General features: G+C 32.4%; 3 protein-coding genes and 1 pseudogene across 6 annotated transcripts; 1 reads left to right on the top strand and 3 right to left on the bottom strand.

The window, feature by feature from the left end:
• Positions 1–246: 246 nt before the first annotated feature.
• LOC111317269 (serine/arginine-rich splicing factor SR45a-like) lies at positions 247–2,979 on the bottom strand. Of its 3 annotated transcripts, XM_022919724.2 has the most exons (8): positions 2,834–2,975; positions 2,707–2,726; positions 2,040–2,174; positions 1,928–1,951; positions 1,670–1,769; positions 1,411–1,560; positions 713–782; positions 247–619 (listed from the first exon to the last, which is right to left on the bottom strand). In XM_022919724.2, exons 1-8 carry the CDS (start codon positions 2,834–2,836, stop codon positions 459–461), a joined length of 663 nt encoding a protein of 220 aa, XP_022775459.2. In that variant the 5' UTR covers positions 2,837–2,975; the 3' UTR covers positions 247–458. The 3 variants fall into 3 exon arrangements, with proteins under 3 accessions (XP_022775459.2, XP_089609619.1, XP_089609618.1); XM_089753493.1 differs by lacking the exon at positions 1,411–1,560 and having other exon boundaries at positions 2,834–2,979; XM_089753492.1 differs by lacking the exon at positions 2,040–2,174.
• A 1,113-nt stretch (positions 2,980–4,092) lies between these two features.
• LOC111316269 (uncharacterized protein At1g76070-like) lies at positions 4,093–6,627 on the bottom strand. Its single transcript, XM_089753494.1, has one exon. The coding sequence runs from the start codon at positions 5,706–5,708 to the stop codon at positions 5,082–5,084; it is 627 nt and encodes a 208-aa protein (XP_089609620.1). The 5' UTR covers positions 5,709–6,627; the 3' UTR covers positions 4,093–5,081.
• An 827-nt stretch (positions 6,628–7,454) lies between these two features.
• On the top strand, positions 7,455–9,808 carry LOC111316481 (putative prolyl 4-hydroxylase 10; annotated as a pseudogene).
• Positions 9,809–9,950: 142 nt separating this feature from the next.
• On the bottom strand, positions 9,951–16,511 carry LOC111317268 (aconitate hydratase, cytoplasmic-like). Of its 2 annotated transcripts, none has more exons than XM_022919722.2 (20): positions 16,403–16,511; positions 16,179–16,286; positions 15,771–15,931; positions 15,555–15,647; positions 15,236–15,421; positions 14,828–14,989; positions 14,454–14,598; positions 14,215–14,357; positions 14,082–14,138; positions 13,912–13,991; positions 13,730–13,805; positions 13,076–13,261; positions 12,564–12,631; positions 12,357–12,475; positions 12,148–12,269; positions 11,858–11,956; positions 11,292–11,771; positions 10,898–10,996; positions 10,440–10,682; positions 9,951–10,343 (listed from the first exon to the last, which is right to left on the bottom strand). In XM_022919722.2, exons 1-20 carry the CDS (start codon positions 16,404–16,406, stop codon positions 10,269–10,271), a joined length of 2,706 nt encoding a protein of 901 aa, XP_022775457.2. In that variant the 5' UTR covers positions 16,407–16,511; the 3' UTR covers positions 9,951–10,268. The 2 variants fall into 2 exon arrangements, with proteins under 2 accessions (XP_022775457.2, XP_022775458.2); XM_022919723.2 differs by having other exon boundaries at positions 16,179–16,280.
• Positions 16,512–23,047: the final 6,536 nt, after the last annotated feature.

Here is a 23,047-nt window from a genome sequence, read left to right as displayed (position 1 = left end):
TTGTTGTTATCGGAGAGCAGGCGGCTGAGCATGACATAAGCCGTTCATGTTGATTCACTGCAAAAACACCTCCAGTTACCAGGGCTAGAAGCCTGGAAATCTGGATTTTTTTTTTTTTTGTCAAATTAATTACTGTGGAAGATGGTATTAAACAAATTTATGAAATCACAGAGCAATAAAAGGAAAAAAAAAAAAACAAAAATCAGTTTTAGAAATCAAAATCATATTTTTCACATAAAACCAAGGTACGCAATCAAAGACAATTGTTATACTGTCCAACCAAGTTTCAATACTGACATACAACTACATGCTTAATAGAGATGAGAAACTGCTAAAACAACCACAAACATCGATGCTCGTCCAAACTAGATATTACATCAACATTCAACATCAAAAAGACTTAACGAACTCTCCTGACTTCCCCCCTCTTAGAGGTTGCCCAAACCAAATAAAAAGCTTCACCGAGAACCACGAGAATAAGAACGCTCCCTCCTTGCTCTTCCACCGTGAGGAGAATACCTTGGAGAGTAGTCACGACCTCGATATGGTGAGCGCCTTGGGGATCGACGATATCCATAGTCATCACGGCCACCTCGATACCTGCCACGGTCACCACGACCTTTTAACCAATAAAAGAACATCAAAATTCAGAAATATTAGTCATGACATCAAAAAACCATAAAGTCCAATTTTATAACAAAGAAAAACTTACCATAGTCCCTGGTATTTTTCAGTCCAAGATAGTGCCCTGGTGTTGGAGTTCTTGGGCGCTTCCTACGTGACTGAAAGGTAGTAGATGAAACACATTAATATTCAAGTAAAGCAAATATTTGGGTGGTATTATCAAAATAGTGAAGGAGCCTACAGCACCATAAATCATTTATTAAAACTATAAAATTAAAAAAACAAAGATGTTACTTTGAAAAGTAAAATCTTCATTTGGGTGATCACCTGGAAGGTGAAAAAATTGGCCATTGAAATTAAGGGAAGAACAAAAACCATGATAGACATCCGGACACAAGTAGTGCCTATTAAATGAATGCCAGATGTGAAATACCATAAAAGCCTGATTATAAAGTTGTTGTATTGGCCGTTGATTAGTTGAGAGTTGAAAGTGAATGCTGAGGTTGTATAGTTGTTGGCAAAATAGTTCCTAATTTAGTTGATCACATGCATTTGAAAAGCTGTTTTAGCTGGCCATTGATCAATCTTGTTTCACTTAAGTTGAGATGGATGAAGTCATCATCTTTGATTGCTGCCAACATAGCTGACGCAATATATTCTGAATATAGCCAGAAAACCTCCCAGTTAAGAAGAATGATAACCATTGGCCAAAAAAAAAGAAAAAAAGAAGAATGATAACCAGACAAAACTGTTCAATTCTACGCAACAAGGATAGAGTCCAATTACCCTCTCTACAGTTATGTATCGACCCTCTAAAATTGATTGGTTGAGATACTTAATGCAGCGGTTCGCATCCTCGACATTGTCCATAGTAACAAAAGCAAAACCACGAGATATGCGAGTACGAGGTTCAACGACGAGAAAACATGATGCAACCTTTAAAACAAAATCATCGCCTTAGCGGTAAATAAAAATTGGATAATAGTAATAAAATAATGAAAGCAAGGAAAAATCCCACAATTGTGAGTTTGTAAAATAAACCAACCTTTCCCTCCTTCGAGAAGTGCTCTTCAAGGTCCCTATCTGTGACCCTTTGAGAAAGACCAGTGACATAAAGTGTGTTTCCAGGGTTTCCAGCATCAGCCCTGCCACATCACTCCAAAAGAATATAAATATAATAAATGAAAATAAAATGCAGCATTGAAACTCCGACATCAATGTAGAAGAATACAGGATAAGGTATAAACATTGCAGTTCAGGTCACAGTTTCGCAAATGAAAGCAAAACCACAATTAAAACTAACCTGCCACGACTTCTTGACCTTGATCTGTATAACAAGCAACAAAAGTAAAAAGGATAAGCAATACTACCACAGTACTTATTGTAAATTGAAATTGAGCAGGTGGACACCAAACCTGCCCCGACTATGTGACCTAGACCTACGCCTTGGCCTTGACCAAGAGCGGGATCTTGATCTAGACCTAGACCTAGGTCTAGATCTGGACCGTGACCTTGACTGCTCCCTCAATGGGGAGGGGGACAAAGAACTCCTGATACATCCAGAAAATATATTAGCTGAAAATGGAGATTGATGTAACAGCAATTGACTAACAAGCTTGGCAAAAGAGTGGTGTGTCCTATATAAAACCAATCCTATCAAAAACCCAAAACGATAAAAGAGATAATGCAAATTACTTCCCAAATCATTCATATTGTTGTCACACTCGCCCACACTATCCCTTTACAAAGATTCTCCATTTTTCTTCGAGAAACCACAGAGTACAAGAATCAACAGAGGAATGCCTACTTCAGCTCAACTTTAAAAAAAAAAGTCTATTCTTTGTGTTTTAGAAGAAAAAAGGAACATAATTTTGCGAAATCAAAATTGATACTGATTGAATATTAAAAATTTCTCTGGGATTATAATTCCTCATAATGAATGCTCATCAAAATCCCTAAATCAGCCCAACTTGTTCAATCTAGGGTTTCCCGATAATTCATTTGAAAGAAATTAGCCAAAAAAAAAATTAGTAAAGCCAGAGATCAAACGCTAAAATACAACGATGAGAAATGGAGCGTTACCTTTTACGAGGAGAATCCGTCTGTCATAAACAAAACGCATTTAAATAGATGAATTCTTAACCAACCAAAATAAAAGCAAAAGCATAAAAAAAAAACATGAGAGACAAGAGAAGATGTAAGCGCTTACCATTTTGAGGAACAACAGAGAAGCCTAAAACGCAAGATCGGAAATTGGGAAATTTAGGGTTTTTACGCGCAGATGCTAAGGTCAAAGAAATTTCTTCGTTTTAAAAATTAAGAAAAGCGAAATTATGAATTATTGGGTATTTAGAGGAGAGATTCAATGCGGTGGACTTGACATGAAGCTTTTGTGCGCCACCACCCTTTAAAAGAGTAAAAAATTGGACGAGGTAAATTTTCATTATAGCATTAAAAATTTTGAATTTTTTAGAATAGTATTTAAAGCATAATTTTTAATTTCATTTCAATATTAATCGTATCGATAAGTATATTTTAATTATATTAAAATATAATATATTTAAAAATAATTTTTTATTAAATTTGATATCGAATAATATTGGATATTTTAATTAATTTCGATCTGTTTTAATGATTTTTAATAAAATAATATATTTTAATTGATACGTGAATGTGAAATTTATTTTTTATTATCTAATTATTTTTAACTTAATAAAAATAAAATTAATTGATAAAATAATTTTTGAGTTTTTTTATTTTTTATTTTAATTTATTTTTTAATATTTTATTTTTTCAAACCAAAATTTATATTTATATTTTTTATTTTTTTAAACCGAAAATTATAAGTATTTCAATTTTTTAAAGAAAACAATTATACTCTTTTTATAAAATTTAACAATTATAAATTTTTGATTAATTTTTTTCATTTTTTATTTTATCTTAATATTTATATGAAAAAAATATTATTTAAATATCATATTATCAAATTAAGTATTTAAAAATATCACAAAAAATTTATAATATTATTTTTTATATTTTTAAACTTATTTATTTAATTTGAATATAATACATATTTATTTTGTGACTTATTAATAATATTTAATGTATAAATTAATATATATTTATAAATATATTTATGCTAAATTTAAAATTTTAAAATAATATTTCAAAAGAACTGATCACCAATACATATCTTTTTAAAAATAAAAAATAAAATATTATTCGATAAATATTACCAACCTTGATTTAAAGAGTTCGTCCATACATTTAATTTACTCATTTTGACTTCAAATTGACCACTTTTAAAGCGTTCTTGTGCCAACTCTAGGTTTTTCTTTTTTTTTTTTACTCTTTTTTCCTTTTCTTTTTCTTTCTCAAATTTCTTTTTTTTTTTTTCAAAACGTACCATGCATTATAAAATCTCCAATTTTTTTTCAGTTTTCTCTTATCTTTTTTTTTATACTTTTTTTATTACATCTGAAGAATAAAACTTTAATAAAAATAAAAAAATAAAAAATTTAGATCAAAATTAAACTTTTGATATTTTTTTAAGCGTTTTTAATCGATAAATTAAAAATAAAAAAAAATGTTTAGGTACTTTTCACACTCTCACTCTTTATACAAAAGAAACCACCTACTCGTACTTTGCTCCATTTCCTGTTGCCAGTGGCTGGAATATCATAAAATAATGACAATAAACTCCTCTAGAACCTTGATCATATCTATAAGTTTGATTTTTTTAAAATCAAGCCGAAAAATCTTGGATTTATTTAAATCTTAATATCACAACTTCGAACTCAAAAAACTTCACCTCTATCATTCAAAAACCATACGAAATTTGATTATGTTGTACTTCTCCCTTTGTTCTTCGTTTCCACTGATTTAGATTTCGCAAACACTCCGTCAATTTACATTTCTCAACAACTTTAGCATCTCAAATATTTAAGAAAAAGTAAGATCTTTGGTTTTAAATTTTAAAGATTTTGTTGTTTGGGGTTTTTTCTGCATTGTTTTGATGATTTTGTAGGCTCCCATGTCGATCCACAACAAATACAACGTAAGGCACTTCGAATTGTCATGACTGACTGCTAGATTTTACTGAAAAGCTGAAAGTAACTACAGTTGAATCGGGAAAGATGACTTAAAAATCTTGTGCTTTCCATTTATGAATCGAGGTGCGTGCTACTAAATTTAAAAATGAATTTCCATTTAATAGTTTTGCTGCATCTAAGGTATCTGTATATATACAATCTTTTTTTTTCACAAACTAATACTTCAACAAGGAATTAAAAATAGAAGAAATCACCAATGTACTGCTATGCTGATCTGATTTTATAAGGTCGATGTTCATCTCTGCTAGTCTTGTATTATGTTGTAAGAAAAAGATTGTACTATTAAAGATTGGGTATTGCAATCAAAGTAGATCAGCAGTTATTGAGTTACAACTGAATTGGAGCTCAAGGAGCTGTGGTTCTTCTTTTCCACAAATTTTCTTTTCTTGTTTCTTCAGCTATTCCAACACCATTGACAACAATCTCTTCTTCCTTTTCACTTTTCACTCCATTTTCCTCGTACCAAGGATTGCTTACGGGGCCTGTTCCCCCTGCTGCATCATAAGCCCTCCAATCAAAATCTGACAACGTGCCACGTGCGCTAGAAAATTGCTTCATCTGGCCAAGGGAAGGAACTCTTTCAGCAACCTTTGCCTTGGAAACATCAGATTTATGACCACGCTTTGTCCCTTTCAAAACCTTATGCATCACAAAAACCAAAGGCTTCCTCTTCACTTCATCCGTAAATGCTTGAGAAGCTAGCTTAGGTTTGCTCAGCCTGACAGTTTCTTTTTTCTTTTTCTTGCGCTTGATTTGGCCCATGCACGAAACTTTTGGTGAGGCTGGTTCCCGTGCATCAAAGCTCCCAGTCTTGGACTTCCTTGGAGCCTCCTTGGGAATCAAGGATACGATCGGACCTGGAGATCCTTTACCAGCAGGGCTGATTGGTGGGCTTACTTGGAAAGTGACAGCTGATGCAGCTTTTGGCAGAAAGGCCAGGATCTTGTTCCTCTGTTTCAGCGGTTTCTCCATCCGAGAGAGATCAAACGATCTGGCTAAGCGAGATTGACCTTGTGGAAAACATACATACAGGGCCTTGTAGATATAGGAAAGTGGCACTGGTGGTTACAATGAGTAATCTTTGCCGGCCAGAACTTCACATATATTTTACTGGGTCATCACGGACCGCCCTGCCGATCATTTGCTTTAATCAAAAATACATTATACAATTTTTTAATATTAGTGTCACATTAGATTTTTGTTTTATACTTTTCGAAAATGAATGTCATCAAATTACAAGTTGACTTTGTTTATTTTTTTTTTCATTCATAAAAAATCATAAGACATTCATGATTCATTGATGAGTTGTATTTAGCTCTCCTTCACATTGCTTGTAGTTTTTCTTTAATTTAGCAACATCATTAACTAGACATATTTCCTTTTTCTCGGATGCCATAAATTATTATTAATTAATTTGTGATTTACAAAAATTAGGATTTGCCTTAAAATTTTACGTATAAGTGTGAATTACAAAAATCGGCCAAATATCTTCTTTTTTTTTTTAATAATTAAATGACCATATGTCACATTGGGTAAAACATAATATTTAGACTAAACATGTTGAATTAAGAAATTATTTTATATTTTGTAATATATAAGAGTTCACGTTTATTAAATTTTTTATAATTTTTTTTTTGTTTGAGACCTCTCAGTATCCTGTAATCATTTTGATTCTCTATTAATTCAAAATCGAACCAAATTGGATCTCATAAAAGAAACAAACTTTCTTAAGCTTATTTTTTTTATTAACAAAACTCAAAGTTGAAATCTTATTTAAGAGGAACCGAGCTCCTTACTTCTCGAACTAACAAGCTTTGATATATAATTTTAATCATTAATGTGTTCTGTCTCTAATTTAAAAAAAAAAGACAATTTTTATTTGTCATAAGTTTCATAGTTACAAATATTAAAATATTAGAGCTACTTTTGTTCATATATAAAAAAAGTCTTGGACCTAATAAGTAAAAAAACTAAAAAGAATGAAAATATTCGTAAATAAGAAAAAGTGTAGGGAGAAAAGTGAATAAACAAGAAATTTCTAGGTCAGGTTTTTTTTTTTTTTTTTTTGGGCTGAAAATGTTGGTTTTTTCCTCAAACATTATATAATTCAAATTATTAGTTAAAAAAGCATTTTCATAATTTTAATCATTAATGTGTTCTGTCTCTGATAAAAAAAACCTGTTTTTATTTGTCATAAGTTTCATAGTTACAAACATTAAAATATTAGAGCTAATTTTGTTCAAATATATCTATAAAAAAAAGTCTTGGACCTAATAAGTAAAAAACTAAAAATATAATGGGAATTTTCATAAAAAAGGAAAACTATAAGGAAAAAAGTATAAAAACAAGAAATTTCTTGGTCAGTTTTTCATTTTTTTTGGCGGAAAATGTTGCTTTTTTTTCCCTCAACTGAAACATTACTGCAATTGAAATTATTAGTTAAAAAAAGCATTTTTTTATAATTTATTGGCCTTTGATTTTTTTTTCCTTTCAAATTTCAATCTTGTAAAATTTTCCAGTGTTATAGTACTTTAAACTGAAAATGCAACGCAAATAATAAATCAACTCATGTCCTGTTGTTCACTTTGTGGAGCAACTCCTACTATGGACATGGATTTCTTTGCTAATCAAGATTATTTTTTTGATTTAGAATGATTGAAATACCTAATCAAGGTCTTTCTTTGATATTTTTGGAAGTCCTAGGACGAATGTGAATGCCTAATCGATCTTGCCATGCCTCATATGGAAAAGTCCATCGTTGTCGATAGTGAAACTGGCAAGAGTAAAGATAACAGGCATGTAATTCTTGGTGTTCTTATTGCATAACATTTCCTTTGTATCTCTTTGAACTCTTTGATTATATGTGAAACCCTGGATGTTCACATGCAGGGTACGCACAATTTCTGGAACATTTCTGGCTAGAGAACGTGACAAGATTATCAGGAACATTGAGAAAAGGATTGCAGATTTTACATTCATACCACTAGGTATGAGCTAATATATGGATCAATCCAAATTTATCGATCAATTATCTTTACTTTCACTAGTGCATTTATTTTTTTTAAATCTGCGGTTATAAAGTAACTCATATAAACACAATATGCAGAGCACGGAGAGGGACTTCAAATTCTCCAATATGAAGTTGGCCAATAATATGAGCCTCACCATGACTACTTCATGGATGAGTTCAATACTAAGAATGGGGGCCAAGGCATAGCTACTGTCCTTACATACCTGTAAGCTACATGATAGATTTTTCCTGTATTTCTGATCCTAATGCATTATGTGAAAGTTGACCGTGTTCTTTCTATTTTTTTTTCTCCCATTTTACAGGTCAGATGTTGAATAAAGTTATTGGGGGGGGGGGGGGGGGGGAGGGAGAGGGAGAGAGTATTTCCTGCGGCAAAGGGGAACATTAGTGCTGTGCCTTGATGGAACGAATTATCTGAATGCGGAAAAGGATTTTCTGTCAAACCAAAGATGGGTGATGCATTTCTTTTCTGGAGCATGGAGCCCGATGCCTGATGCTAGTCTAGATCCGTCAAGTCTGCATGGTTAGTACTTGTTACTAGTTAACTAGCAGCAGAGCTGGGTAGTTCACATTTCAGTTATAGCGCATAAGCACACTTTCATTTTTGAGTGTCATATTCCTTGAACGTCACAAGTTAATGTCTACTTTCATCTCCCCCCACCCATCCCCTTTTCATTTCATTTACAGGTACTTCTGTTAGAATTTACCGTTTTTAATTATCCAGGAGGCTGCCCTGTGATTAGAGGAAATAAGTGGTCGTCTACAAAATGGATGCGTGTCAATGAGTATAAGGTTTAAACAGCCATTATAAAAGGTAACTTTTTAACTTTTTCTATCTAGTTTTGATAGTTATCGGAATCATTGATATAGCTATAGTGTTGCTTTCAATCATTTGACATATTAGTTCCTCTGCTTCCGTATCTAGACCCCTAAAGTAAATAATGATTAGGAAGATAGACCATATGCTTTGTAGGTCTACATCTTCAAAAAAAAAAAAAGTAGCCCTTAGCATAAACTAAAAGTTCAGGGAAATGGTGAATCTAGATGATTTTGAAATGAATGAGAGATTGTGTCATCGCAATTTGCAACAGACTGCTGACAACTACTCATTCTTCACGTCTAATGATTTGAATTCTTTCTTGTTTTCTGAGAGAAAGGAAACAGAGAAACCTCAAACTCCTTTGTCACATATTTTCAATATTGTTTGTAAAATGGTTTTCTTTAGAGCATTCAAACTAGCCTCTCCTGCAAATGATCTTATACATTATCTTACATTGTATATTTTCTTAGTTGACAGGATTTACTTGGATTCCTTAGTATCCTTGTTATACCATGGAAAGTTAAAGCGATAGAGCCCTGCAGACCACAGCTATTGTGCTTCACGTATGGATCACAGCTTGGCGCCTACCTCCTATCATTTTTTCGTGCAGTGCTTTCCTCTGCTGACTTGGACTTGTGCTCCAACCTTGTTTCGTTTCCTTTTTTTTCTTTTCATTTTTTCCCTCCGTATAGAGCCTTTATATATATGTTACTACCACTAATAATAATAGAATAAAAGTCGGAAAATTGGCATGCATGCCAATGTGTATTGTCCAGCACAGATGAGTTGATGATAAATGAGAAACACGAAATTATTTATTCGACGTATTATAGTCCTTCAAATTTTGTTTCCTGAAACCTGGTTTGATCTCCATGAGTTTTAGACCGCAGGACTAGATATAAAAGTGTAATTGCAACAACTTTTTTTTCCTGCAATAACAAATGCAATTTGTATTCTCAATAACCCTAAAATTCTTCCTTTCTATTTTTTTTTAGCTCAGTCAGACACTTAATCTTCTTATATATATTATCCATTGGCTGGGTTTTACTGACCTGACAACTAATATAAAAAGGTTAACTTAATACTAATGTTCTATGAGTTTAAATTATATTCATAAATTAAAATATTCAGATTGGACCAGACCAAGACTTGGGCTCTTATGTCTAATTTCAAGCCCAAACCAAAGCAAACTGGGCCTAGAGGCCAGTGATAATATCTAACAGTAACATCTGTGCGCTACGTGAACGCCATCCGATTCGAGTGACACGTATGCCTGCTACGTGTCTGTTTGCAGGAAATCATCAATTTGATAAAAACAAGTTACAATGAACAGATAAAGTAACAAGACAAGACAAAGAGAAAAGACAAGAATCATTCGTCATGCAAACACAAGACGATCAGAAATTTCCATATTATTAAAATTACAGTATATTTTTGCCTGTTCCCTTCGTCTAAAACCTCATCGAATAAGTGGGGTGAGGATAGAAAAGAATAAAGGGATTATCTGAACGTGCCTTAAATCGCAACATCCAATTTTCCCACCTTGGTTTCTAATTTATTCATAAACTTTGCTGCAATTTTACTTCACAAGTGAAGCCCATGTCTAATTTGTGTACCTGGTTACGAAAATGTTCGTCAAAGACGCATAGCCCGCTTTGTAGAAAAATTCTTTCTGCCCAAATCATTGTTTTGAGCCGATCAAGTTCCTGATGACATATTGCAAAATGCCTCCATGGTTGAAGTAAGCTAGTTCCACCTGCATTTAAGAAACCAAAGCTTAATTCAAAGACTGGAGTTCTTGTGAGAATAACCAGATAACAGAAGCCAAGATATGGCTAAATTGCTTGATTACCTCTGTATCAAATCGTACAGTACAACTGAATGACTTGCCACCGTCTGTAGCCACAGTGACATCTTGACCAGGTCTAATTTCACTCACGTTGCTGGGAAGATCAATAGTATAGCGCTCATGGCCAGTCAATCCAAGAGTCTCAGCATCTTCTCCAGGCTTGAAACATAGTGGAATGACGCCCATGCCCACCAAATTACTGCGGTGAATTCGCTCAAAGCTCTTGGCAATGACTGCTTTTACACCCTGAGTACAAAATCATTAATGATATTATCGAGAGACCGGAAAATACATAGAAATTGAGCAGAATGAGATCTACACTTTCGTCACTCAAGCCAGAAAAAAGGTTCAGAAAAAGGCTAAAAAGAAAAGAAAAGAAGAAAAAACACCATTGAATGGTGCATTTTTTTTAGTCAAGCCAAGAACCAGCAACTTCTACCAAAAAAGAAACAATAGCGTACCAGCAACATTGGACCTTTGGCAGCCCAGTCTCGAGAACTCCCACTCCCATATTCAGCACCAGCCAAAATTATGGCATGCTGTCCTGCAGTCTTGTATCTCTGTTGATAAACAAAATCAAATAATATTACAATTCACTCATAAAAGGCCACTTCAGGAGGTGGAGCTCAAAACTGAGACAAATATTTAAATGTAACTTCCACACGTTGATTTCCCTAAGCATTAACTTAATAGAATTTTCAAGCACCATGAGATGAATGATCTTTTTCTAGTCAAAACAATGCGATGAATGTCAGTCATACAAATTAATACAGTAACTTCAGATAGATCATAATACAAAGGCTAAATTTCAAGAGTAATAAGTAATAAACATGTCAAAAGTATGCTAACATTTACCATTGCAACATCATATACAGATAGCTTCTCTCCAGTCGGAATATGAATTGTTTTAGGCCCAACTTCTCCTTTCAACAGTTTGTTCACAAGTCGGATATTTGCAAAAGTGCCCCTGGCCATAATCTCATCATTACCACGGCGACTTCCATAAGAGTTGAAATCTCTTCTATCTACCCCATGTTCCAAGAGATATTTGGCTGCAGGGCTATCTTTGTGAATGCTACCAGCTGGGGAGATGTGATCAGTTGTGATACTATCTCCAAAGTTGAGCAAGCAGTAAGCATCCTTCACTCCGTGTGGACCTGGAGGTGACATGGTCATGTCTTTAAAGTATGGTGGCTCATGGATGTAAGTTGATGTTGGATCCCAGGCATAAAGGGTGCTGGAAGGTACAGACAACTGATTCCACATGGGATTTCCTTTGGTGATTGCTTGATATGTAGCTTTAAACATATCAGGCAGCACACTTGATTGCACAACCTGAAGACAGCACAATAATGAAAAACAATATTAGTACCTAATATTTTAAGCCTACGAATCAAGGCAAAGCAGGCTGAGTTACTTACATTAGCTACTTCTTCACTAGAAGGCCAAATATCCCTGATAAAGATCTTTTTCCCATCTTTCCCTGTACCAATGGGTTCTGTCTCAAAATCAATATCTACCTGCAACATTGGTTCTAATGAGAAATACATTTGATGCTTCAGTCCAAAAAAGTAAATAAATGAAGAAAGAAAAAGGTCCAAAAATAAGCAGCTAAATTATGATTACAAGAAGATATCATAGGGTATACATGTCAATTTCAAGAACATAAATTTACGTGCAGTGATCCACATAATGATATCAAGCTACATACAGTGCCAGCAAGAGCATAGGCAACAACAAGCGGAGGAGAAGCAAGATAATTAGCCCTTGTCAAAGGATGTACACGTCCTTCAAAGTTTCTGTTTCCTGACAACACAGCTGCAGCCACCATATCTGGAAGAATGAACAAAAGAACCAAAATGTCAGCTTCAAACATTCTCATGCAAGGACAATCACGTATATTCTCATTAAAGAATTTACCATTTTCAGAGATAGCTGATGCTACAGATTCATCAATATCTCCTGAATTCCCAATGCACGTAGTGCATCCATACCCAACTATATGAAAACCTAATTGATTCAAATACATCTGCAAGCCACTGCAGTGCATTCTTGAGTTAGCAATTTGAAATAAAGAAGAATGTTCATCATATGGATAATATACTCCTACATAATTACAAAAAGTACCTCTTCTGCAAGTATTTTGTTACAACCCCAGAACCTGGAGCAAGACTTGTCTTAATCCATGGCTTGACCTGTTAAAAGTACAATCCAAAAATATGACAACAAGACTTGTTGATATTCTGGACAGAAAAACTTACCTCAAAACTTCCAGGTGAAAATATCACTTTATGTAAGGCAAAACGAAAATTCATCTTTTTCCATCAAATGATTTGCTATATTAAAGAGACTAATTAACCTAAAAGCTAAATTGCTACCTTTGGGCAAAACAAAATTAGGAATCTTTTCATGTGTATTATTGTTGCATTTGACAAATTTAAGAGTTGCTCAGACCCACAATGTTCACCCATAAAAAACAATCTAAGTGCAATAAACAAAGAATCAACATTGCTGCAATTCGAGGGCCACTTTTCCTAGTTGATATAAGACATCCATTTATTCTCATTATCAATTAGCTCAATTATGAAATGATTCATGTCTGTAAACATAAAAAGTGAAGGAAAAGAGAGAAAGCTTACCTCCAATCCTAATTCGCAAGCTTTCTTTGCGACCAGAGCAGCTCCAAGCATTACACTAGGATTTGAAGTATTTGTGCAACTAGTAATAGCAGCTATAACCACATCTCCATGCCTCAGCTCTGCTGGAGTCCCATGGAATGAAAACTTTGCAACCTTGTTCTGAGATTCCTTTGGTATAGCAAATCCCTGTAACAAGAGAATGCAGGTGAAGTGAACACAGGGAACAGAACATGAGAGGATGATGATCCACTCAACAATTTTTTTTCCTGCCACTGTTTCAATAAGACTGGAGTATTCTTATTAATGACCATGGAATATATCATTGTCATGCCGCTATACAAGAACATATCATTTGCGTCTAAGCATCTCTCCCCAGTTTTAGAATCATCAAATGTAATCTCATCTACCCTTACAAGTAGATTCGAAGACAGGTGTCCACCTAATCACTTCTGAGCCCTCAAACTGGAAGAAACTGCATCGAAAATTTCTTATCCGGTAAAGCATAAACAAGCTGCCCTAAGCCATTTCATCCTGTGTAAGTTTCTTGTCACTTATAAGCACATAGTATTCTTATCATCAAAATGTCCCCACGTCCACAGAAGCAGATCCAGAGAAGCACAATACAGACCTTTGCCGGATTTATAAAGAGCATACCTTGAATCCAACTTTGCTGTCTAAGCATGCATGCCAATCTACTTTCATTTCTTTCAAAGGAACTCGATCATGTGGCCTGCAACACAGCAGTCAGACACCACCAATGACAGGAATACCAGAAATTAGACAAAGTTTTTCACATTTAAAAGGGACGCAGTTTTTACATATCTAGAAAAATTTACCTCTTGGGCCCTGATATACAAGGTTCAACACCCTCAAGTTTCAATTCCAGGTAGGAAGAGTACACTTTCTCAATCTGAGGCTGAGTTAAGAGAAAAAAAATCTCAGTAAGAAATTGAATGCTGAACATTTTTTGGATCAATAGAACAAAGAACCTAATGTGTAGATTTACCTCATTGTAGTCCACAAACATCTTATTGGCCCGTAAATAGGATTCTATCATAGCAATCTACATTTTTATTCATAAGTCAGTAAATCAAGGGTCAATACATCAATTGAAACAAAGATATACACTAAGGACTTACAGTCTCAACACTTCTGCCAGTCAGTTGTAGATATTGCAGAGTAACATGATCCACAGGGAAAAATCCCATAGTTGCACCATACTCAGGAGACATGTTGGCAATAGTTGCACGGTCTGCTAATGATAATTCACTCATGCCTTCCCCTGTATAGAAAAGTAGAAGGAATATCTACCATTACATGAAAGAAGCAGCACAGAAACAATGAGTACATAACAACATGGTTGTATTGAAGACTATACCATAGAATTCCACAAACTTGCCAACAACCCCATGCTTCCTCAGCATTTGAGTAACTGTCAACACCAAATCAGTAGCTGTCACACCATCCCTCAACTTTCCTAATAGTTTAAACCCAACAACACCTGGTAAGACCATGCTCATGGGCTGCATTCAAAAAGGTAAGGATAAAATTGTTAACTAAGGTTTTCTGGCGTACTAGTAATTCACAAATTAAAAGTTCACCCTTCCAGCTTGTATCAAGAAAAACAAGAAATGCATTAATGCCAACTGGACATTTAGCCACACAAATAGCTCCATATTATATCTTTTTCCTCCTTTGTATCCTTCCCCCGCTTTTTTAACACATTAACCTAATAGTAAGCAAGTAGTTTACCTGGCCAAGCATGGCAGCCTCTGCTTCTATACCACCAACACCCCAGCCAGCAACACCCAATCCATCAATCATGGTTGTATGTGAATCTGTTCCGACAACGCTATCAGGGTAAAGCATGCCATTTGTGTTGAAAATAACTCTTCCAAGATACTCTAAATTGACCTGTAAACCAAGATTACAAAAAAATAAAAAACATAATAAACCCTTAGCTTGAGGACACAAAGATGCCGGCAAACTCATGTATTCTATTTCTATGCCAAACAGAGCTCATCAGTATTAGTATGTAATTCTTTTCCTCCTTCATTGACACAATAACTGATAATTTGCAAGGATAGTGGCATTTATTTTTGTTACATCCAATAAAAAACAGATTATGTTCTCTTCATATAACTAAAAATTGTTTGTTACCTGATGTACAATTCCTGATCCAGGAGGCGCAACAAGCATGTTATCAAATGCATTTGAACCCCACTTGAGAAAAGCAAATCTTTCTTTGTTTCGTTGGAATTCAAGTTCCATGTTTGCTTGCACTGCATTTTCTGATCTTGCCACATCAACCTGAACTGAGTGATCAATAACAAGATCTACAGGAACCTGCAATCATCATAATTTTCATCACATACCAACAGTTAAAACCATTCTCCAGGTATTTACAAATGAACAATTCAAAAAGAATTGTTACTTTGGTTAGTCCAATAGCATCAATAAGAATAAGTATACAACTCACCAACGGATTAATTTTATTAGAATCACCACCAAGTTTGTTCATAGCATCTCGCATGCAGGCGAGATCAACAACAGCAGGAACACCAGTAAAATCCTGAGAAACAGAGAACAGTAGTACAAAAACAAGGATTCCGTGCAATGCAAGTTCGCATTAAAAATTAACTCATCATTATTAAACAAAATCAGCATCATAAAAAGTTCGGATATGAGAACGGACCTGAAGCAGAACTCGAGCTGGCTTAAACGGAATCTCAACTTGTTTGGGAGAAGTGTTCTCCCAATCAATGATCTTCTCAACATCCCTACTCTTAACTTGAAACTCATCGCAGTTACGTATCGCGGATTCAAGAAGTATTTTAATAGAGTAGGGGAGTTTATCTGCACAAGAAGTATCAATCTCAAATGAAACAAAATCTAAAACAGGCTTTTGCTTGGTTGAAGAGAAAACGCGAGAAAATAAAGAAAAGCGAGAACAGAGCTTCGATTTGAATAATCACTCAACAACCTCCAGATTAGCTTAAAAACACATAGATTCATTTCATTTATTTTATTTTCCTATCATTTCTCGGCAACGAAACGAAACAAAGAAAAAAAAAGAGTGAAGAAAAGACAAAAAGGAACTGACCGATCCTTGGATCATTGAGAGCAGGTAAACAATAGTATTTGCCGAATTCACCACTACCATCTGGCTTCTCCAAAGTCTTCAAAATGGTATTGAAAGGATTTTCTGTAGCTAAAAATCAAGTTTTAAAAAGAAAAGAAAAGCAAAACAGATTCAAAATGAGTTGGTTGAGTAAATAACTAATCACGCGAAGAAATGAGAAACGAAAGCTGATAGTGTGAAAGTACCCATGGCAATGATCCGAGAAAAGATTGAATGACGAAAGCGAGATCTACGGAGCGTATGAGGTGTTTTCTCGAGCTTGGAAGGGTAGGTGAGGCTTCGTTTTTCGGGGATATATGAAAAGACTAAATATGAAAAGGGTTTTAAGAAAAATAAAAGAAAATTGGGAGAGAATAGAGATGTGGTTTTGTTTCCGGTATATTCTGAGTTGATACTTAATATTTTCTTTTTATTTATTAGTAGTATTTTTCTTTTTTTTTTTTCTTTTACTAAGGTGGGGCTCGTGCTGGGCACCCTCCTCCGCTGCCACTGACTTTTATTCCAATCATTTTTCGGAGAAGACGGAAAGCAGCTCAGCTTACCAAATAAAAATCTGGCCCGTCACGTGTCTTTGACTCGTTGCCAAATAAAGATCGTTTTTGTTTGTGTCCCATTTTTTTTTTTTTGAAAAAATATATAAAACTTTTCTTTGCAAAATTATTCATTTAGATCAGATAATTTATATTTTTATATCATATTTTATATTATATTTAATATATATAATTATACAAATTATTAAAATATAAATACGATATAAATTATAAAATTTATTTAAATTTTAAATATAAATATGATACGTTTAATATACGTATTATATATATGATATGATTAATATATATAATTAATTATTTAAATACAACATGAATAATATAGATTTATATAACTAATAAAAATATACATGAAATAACTAATATGAATATATAAAAATATGACTAAAATAATAAATAATTATAAATTATTCATTATTTATAATTTAATAAATTTGTCATATTAATAATATAAAAAGTATTTACATATTAAAAAATAAAATAATTTAATACTCATTTAATATATATTTAAATTTTGATTTATATTACATAATTATATTAATTTTAAGTATTAAATTTAAAATGATAAACTATTAAAAATTAAATAATAAAATAATAATATATAAAACTAATATTAATATTTATATTGTATTTATATTATTAATATAAAAAATAATTTTATAATAATTATTAAATGAGTATCATAATTAAATGTTTAAAATAAATTTTATATGAAATTAAATAGTTAATTAAGTATTATAATTAAAAGATTAAAAATTAAAATAATCTTTATATGTTTATATTAAATTAAAATAAATATAAAAAATATGTTAAATGTATAAACAAATTAAATGTGTATTCATATGATAATATTAAATTAAAATTTTTATTTATATCATGTCATATATTTAGATAAGTTAACATATATACGACACAAATTATATTGTATTAAAATTCGTATCGATACGAATAAATATGATATATATTTTTTTAAATACATATATAATTTTTTCTTATCATATTCATGTTATATATGAAATTATCGTTTTCATATCGTGTTGAGATTATCAAATTTACATGCACCTATCTAATTATTCATGCATACGTAATGATTTATATTGTCAAGCTATTGGTAATTATGAATAGATTAAGGCATAAAATAGAAAAAAAATCCTCATTAATTTCGTTTTTTAAATAATTATATGACTTTTTGATAAAATATTAAATTTTAATTTTAATAATTTTAAATATAACAAAAAAAAAAAAAAAACAAACAAAACAGGAGGAAAAATATCTCATATGTCTTTCGCAATTGGCACTAGTCTTCAATCTCATAAGTCAAAATCTTCATATTCGTATTTAGTCGATTAAATCAAATTGGTAAAATAAATTTGATTAAAACTGTTATAAGTTATTATTATTGGATTGTGAGGTAGGGAAACAAAACCGACCGAATTATTTGAATCTTGATATTTGAAATATTTTGAATTAAGATAAACTAATAAGGTTCAGATATGAAGGAATGGGGTTAAACATGATGGGGCCCATTAGTTTTCAAACCCAAACATACCCATCACCCTGAGTTGCCTGTTGGCGTTGGGACATTTAAATATTTATTTGGATATATTTGTTACAATACTATTTGTTATCTTATGTTGTTGGAACTTTACAATTTAACTTTCTTTAACTTTACATCTCTATTCTTTCTAATATTTTAATACTAAAAGAACATGAAATTAAAAAAAAAAAAAAAAAGAGCCTAAGCACATTGAGAATCGTGAAGCAAAACAATTTCAGTGAATTTATAACTTTATAATCTGTTTTTATGAAATATTCAACTGCTTGAATTAATACAAGATATAATTGCGGTTATGTTGAAACCAAAACTACAAATCAAAGAGTGTTGAGGTTTTTTCTTAGTACTTCTGCTTTCTTTTATTTTCTTTTCATATTTTTTATTAAAAAATTAAAAAAAAAAAATACACGCACACACAACGTCTCACTCTTGAAAGGGGAAAAAGTCACGTGCTACTAATAAAAGAAGGCATGGGCCTTTGAAATTAACCAATACCCTTCTGTGGCTCTTGTGGGCTGTGGGTGAGGGTCGTGGCTCTCTTTCAACATCCAGCGAGGATGATAACAAAGTTTATATTCATTTTTTTTTTTTTAGATATTTATTTTTGAATTTATTTAAATATTTATTTAAGTTTAATATTATTATTTCAATCAAAATCTGTTTCAATATTAAAATCAGTTAAAATATCTATTTATTTAAATATTTTGTCAAAATATTAAATAAATAAGAATTAAATTTAAATTTTATTTTTATTTTTAATTAATAACAAATAAAAATTATTTGTTAAGATTTATAATCTTCCACAAATATCACGTTTTACATAATTTATATATATATATATAGATAACTAGGGATGGCAACTCAATCGATCATCGACAAATTTTGTTTCAATTCGATTTTTTAAATTTTATTTTTTAAAAAAAAATAAATTTTGGATCAAATTAGATCAGATAATAATAAAAAAAAATTTGATCAAGTTTTAAGTAAACTCGTTCCACATAATCCTATATATATATACAAATTTTTTTAATTATTTATTTAATTTTATATTTATATATTTGAATATTTCTAAATAAAAAAATTGAATTTATTTAACTCTATTTTTGTCTTTTTCTAATTCTCGCTTAATTTCGTATACATCTATACACAGCGGTAGCAACTGACACAATTTCAGTTCCGGGCTCTCCGAGTGATAGAATCCTAACAATACTATTTGGTACTATTACAACAACGTGTAAATCGGTCCAACTTGACAAGATAATACCAACCATAAGCGTTTCATAGATCAGACATATAACCAAGGTATTCTAACCGGTGTTTAAGACTCTGGCGCCTTCTTGGTTTTAACGTCGAATTGGAGGCCTGACTTTTATGGAGATATGTCTTTCACTATAGTAACTTACTATTAGTATGATCTTGGGGCAATATAACTTTTTTTTTGCTAAAGAAAAGGGATCAATGATCTGTTTAACAGATTAACAAGAATTTCTTATGCAGAGGATCCTTAATAATATGGCAACTGCAAAGCATACTCAACTTGTATCACTGCAAACTTTGAATAGCTTGAAGAGAAGCATGAAGCTAAAAGATTTAACTATGAAAAAAGAAAGATGAAATTACCAAAAGAGAAGAGAGGTTTTTAGCCAAACATATTTTATAAAGAAAGGTTTCTTACAAGGGATTTTTCTTTGAGGATTACTTGATTGATTTTTCTATGATTACTTCCTAGAGAAGTATCATTCTATTTATACAAGAAAAAAGTAAAGGAATAGTAACCTAATAAGACAAGACTAGGACAAAGCAACTTTACAAGTGGCTTAAGGTAAAGCTAAAAGACGGTGAGTCATAACTATGGTACAATAACTCATTATTATGATATGGTGACTCATCACTTATGGTACAGTGACTCATCACTATGACTCATACTAAAGTACAATAACTCATTATGACTTGACTAAGACATAAAGTTGATGAAGACTTGACATAAAATTGTTTTGATGTGGAGGCATCATAATCAACTCTTTGGAGTCTTCTGGAGAAAACTAAAATTATCACGCGTAATTATACAATATTGGACTGGAACAGGGAATCTTTTATCTTGTAGCACCATGAGTGTCATCATTCTGGAAAATTTTTTGAGAAATCTTCAAGGTACTGAAGAACGAGATAATCATCTACCCATCTGTATAGTTTTTGTTCAAAATCATCAAGATCAAAATCACAATATTGGAATAAGTGTTGTAAACTCTGTGTTCAAATCTTGCTCGAAATTTGGAGAGATCTTCATCATTCTGCCAGTAAGGGTTTGTTGGAAGTTCTGCTAATTCTGAAGGAAAGTGAAGATCAAAATTAACAAGTCGTTATGATAAATCACTCCACCAAGTGTCATAAGAGGGTTTAGGAATCTAATGTGCCAGGTGATTATGTAATTTTTGGATGTATTCTGAAGGGTACCACCACTATGGTTCTTTCTTGAAAGGAAGAAGTTCTGCAGGTATTGAAAGGTTGTTGATTTTGCAGAGTCTTTTTAATAGGAGCTTGTACTCATTAACATAGAGAAAGATAGATTTGTACAGAGAGTATGGATTACACACATACAGGTTTGAGTGGGGTTAAAAGAAGGCATAATTTTCAAAGAGTTCATAAGGTCGGTAGAAGAAGAAGATAACATGGTAGTGTTGGGGAAAGTGTTTAGTGATAGAATACCAAGTATTGAGGGGTTTAAACCACTTTAAAAAGTTTTTTAAATGAATATCAGCTTCATAAAAGAAGTCATTATTAGCAAAAGTGATTGTGGCAAAGTTGAGTTCAAAGGAGTGAAACTCAATGGCAATGGTGTAGAGTTGGCATAAATACCATAAAAGAACTAAGGCTTCTTCGAATAAACCTGAGATATAAGAGATCTGGAATAAATGTAGAAAAAAGAACTGAGGATGAAAACCAATGGGTTTGAGACTATGATCACTTCATTTTTTTATGAGTATAACCTGTATTTTGTAGATAAGATCATGAGCACGTCTTTCAAGTGTCTTTCTGATAATGATCTGCTGGATTTTAGAAGATAGATTGTGAACTAGAAAAATTGATTAAAAATCTGGATCTGGAACAAAAGGTCTGTATTTTGGGTTGTAAAGGTAAGGGTAGAGAAAAAGATTGGTTATCGTTTGAGGAACAGGATCAAAAAAAGGTAAAAGTAAGAAGGTCATCATGCAAAAGACTGGAATAACCTGTAAGGTGTTTGAAGGAGGTCTTGTGAGCATGCCTGAAATGAGGTTATCTTTACCTTTTATATGTGCGGTGGTGAAAGAGTATTGTGAGAACCACTGTGATAGCCTGAGTAACTGTGCATTTGATATTTTTTAAAAAAAAAATTGAGCATCTGATCAAAGGCTGACATATCCAATTTCACGAAAAAGTGAAATCCAATGAGGTGAAATTCAAATCTTTGGATTCCATACTTTACAGCTAAAATCTCTTTTAGTGTAGAGTGATAATGGAGTTTCGAATCTTTGAATTTTTCACTCTTGTAACCACGGATTTGTTTGGTTTATCTTTTTCTTTTAAAAGGATTGCTGACCAAAATTGTTTACTAATATCGGTCTGTAATATTTTTTTTTCATCAGAAGAAATCTTTAAAGTGAGAAGTGACTTTGCTTTTATCTTCAAAGCTTGTACTATATTTGTCTGAATCTAAGATCACGTAGGTGGTTCTTTCTTGAGCATCTGTCTGAGTGGATGTGTAAGCTGGGCAATATCTGAAAGAAATTCACTCATGTAATTGATTATGTCAAGAAAATTACTGGATTTGCTTCTTTAAAAAATTTTCATTAGAAAAATCTGTAAGTGACTGAGCAATATAAAGTTGAATAATGTACTGACCATATTTAAGATGCATACCTAGAAAATCAATTTCTATAGCACCAATGATCATCTTTTTCTCTGAAAGCATTATCACATACTGTTGAACAATGTGCTGGAACTTATCCAATAACTATGCATGAGATGTGTCATCAGGAGAGAACAGTAAGATGCCATCAATGTAAATCAAGGTATTATCAAGAATTGAAGTAAATATCTTGGTCATGGCTTTCTAGTGAAAGAGTAACTTTTAATCCAAAAGATATTACTGTCCACTGAAAATGGTGTTGAAGAATGCAAAACGTCATTTTGTATCTGTCTTGTGGATGTATACCTAGTTACCAAAATCTTATTTTGAGATCAAACTTTGAGAAGACTTTTACATTTGCCAAATTTGTAAACAAAGTTTTTCTGTCTAGAAGAGGAAACTTATCATCTGCAAGAAAAATATTAAGAGGCTTGTAATTGATTACCAATCTTAATTTTTCATGAATTTATTCTGAATGTTTGTTGATATAAAACGCTTCACATGCCCATAGAGAGAAGGTTGGTTCAATTAATCCTTGAGCCTGGAGAAGAGAGCATTCTTGGATTGCTTGCTTGAAATGATCTGGGTTCATGTCTGAATGACTAGCTTTGGTAGAATTGGCATTTTCATCTCTTTTGAAGAAAAGGGAAATAAAAAATTCAAGGTTTTTCCAAAGGGGGTGATCACATTTCTGAAAGAAATCTGAGTGATTTTTTACACACGAAAAATGAATGAACTTGTGTCTGAATTCTTGAAAAATATCTGGTTGAATGGTTAAGGTGAAGAGATTGAGAAGGTTTTTCCAAGGTCGAAAATAACTTTCAAACTTGATACTTTTTCC

Source organism: Durio zibethinus, chromosome 24 (genome assembly GCF_047325235.1).
Source record: "Durio zibethinus cultivar Kanyao isolate XHJ-2024 chromosome 24, ASM4732523v1, whole genome shotgun sequence".
Taxonomy (NCBI): Eukaryota; Viridiplantae; Streptophyta; class Magnoliopsida; order Malvales; family Malvaceae; genus Durio; species Durio zibethinus.
This window is presented reverse-complemented; position numbering and strand designations above follow the sequence as displayed.

Excerpts from the sequence above, each read along its gene's own strand:
- LOC111316269 (XM_089753494.1), bottom strand. The coding sequence starts at position 5,708 with ATGGAGAAACCGCTGAAACAGAGGAACAAGATCCTGGCCTTTCTGCCA.
- LOC111317268 (XM_022919722.2), bottom strand. Across the intron at positions 14,990-15,235 it reads GATCAGGAATTGTACATCAG|GTCAATTTAGAGTATCTTGG; the intron begins GTAACAAACAAT and ends CTTGGTTTACAG. Across the intron at positions 12,476-12,563 it reads ACAAAATACTTGCAGAAGAG|TGGCTTGCAGATGTATTTGA; the intron begins GTACTTTTTGTA and ends AATGCACTGCAG.
- LOC111317269 (XM_022919724.2), bottom strand. Across the intron at positions 2,175-2,706 it reads ACGGATTCTCCTCGTAAAAG|GAGTTCTTTGTCCCCCTCCC; the intron begins GTAACGCTCCAT and ends TGGATGTATCAG. Across the intron at positions 1,561-1,669 it reads ACTTCTCGAAGGAGGGAAAG|GTTGCATCATGTTTTCTCGT; the intron begins GTTGGTTTATTT and ends TTTGTTTTAAAG.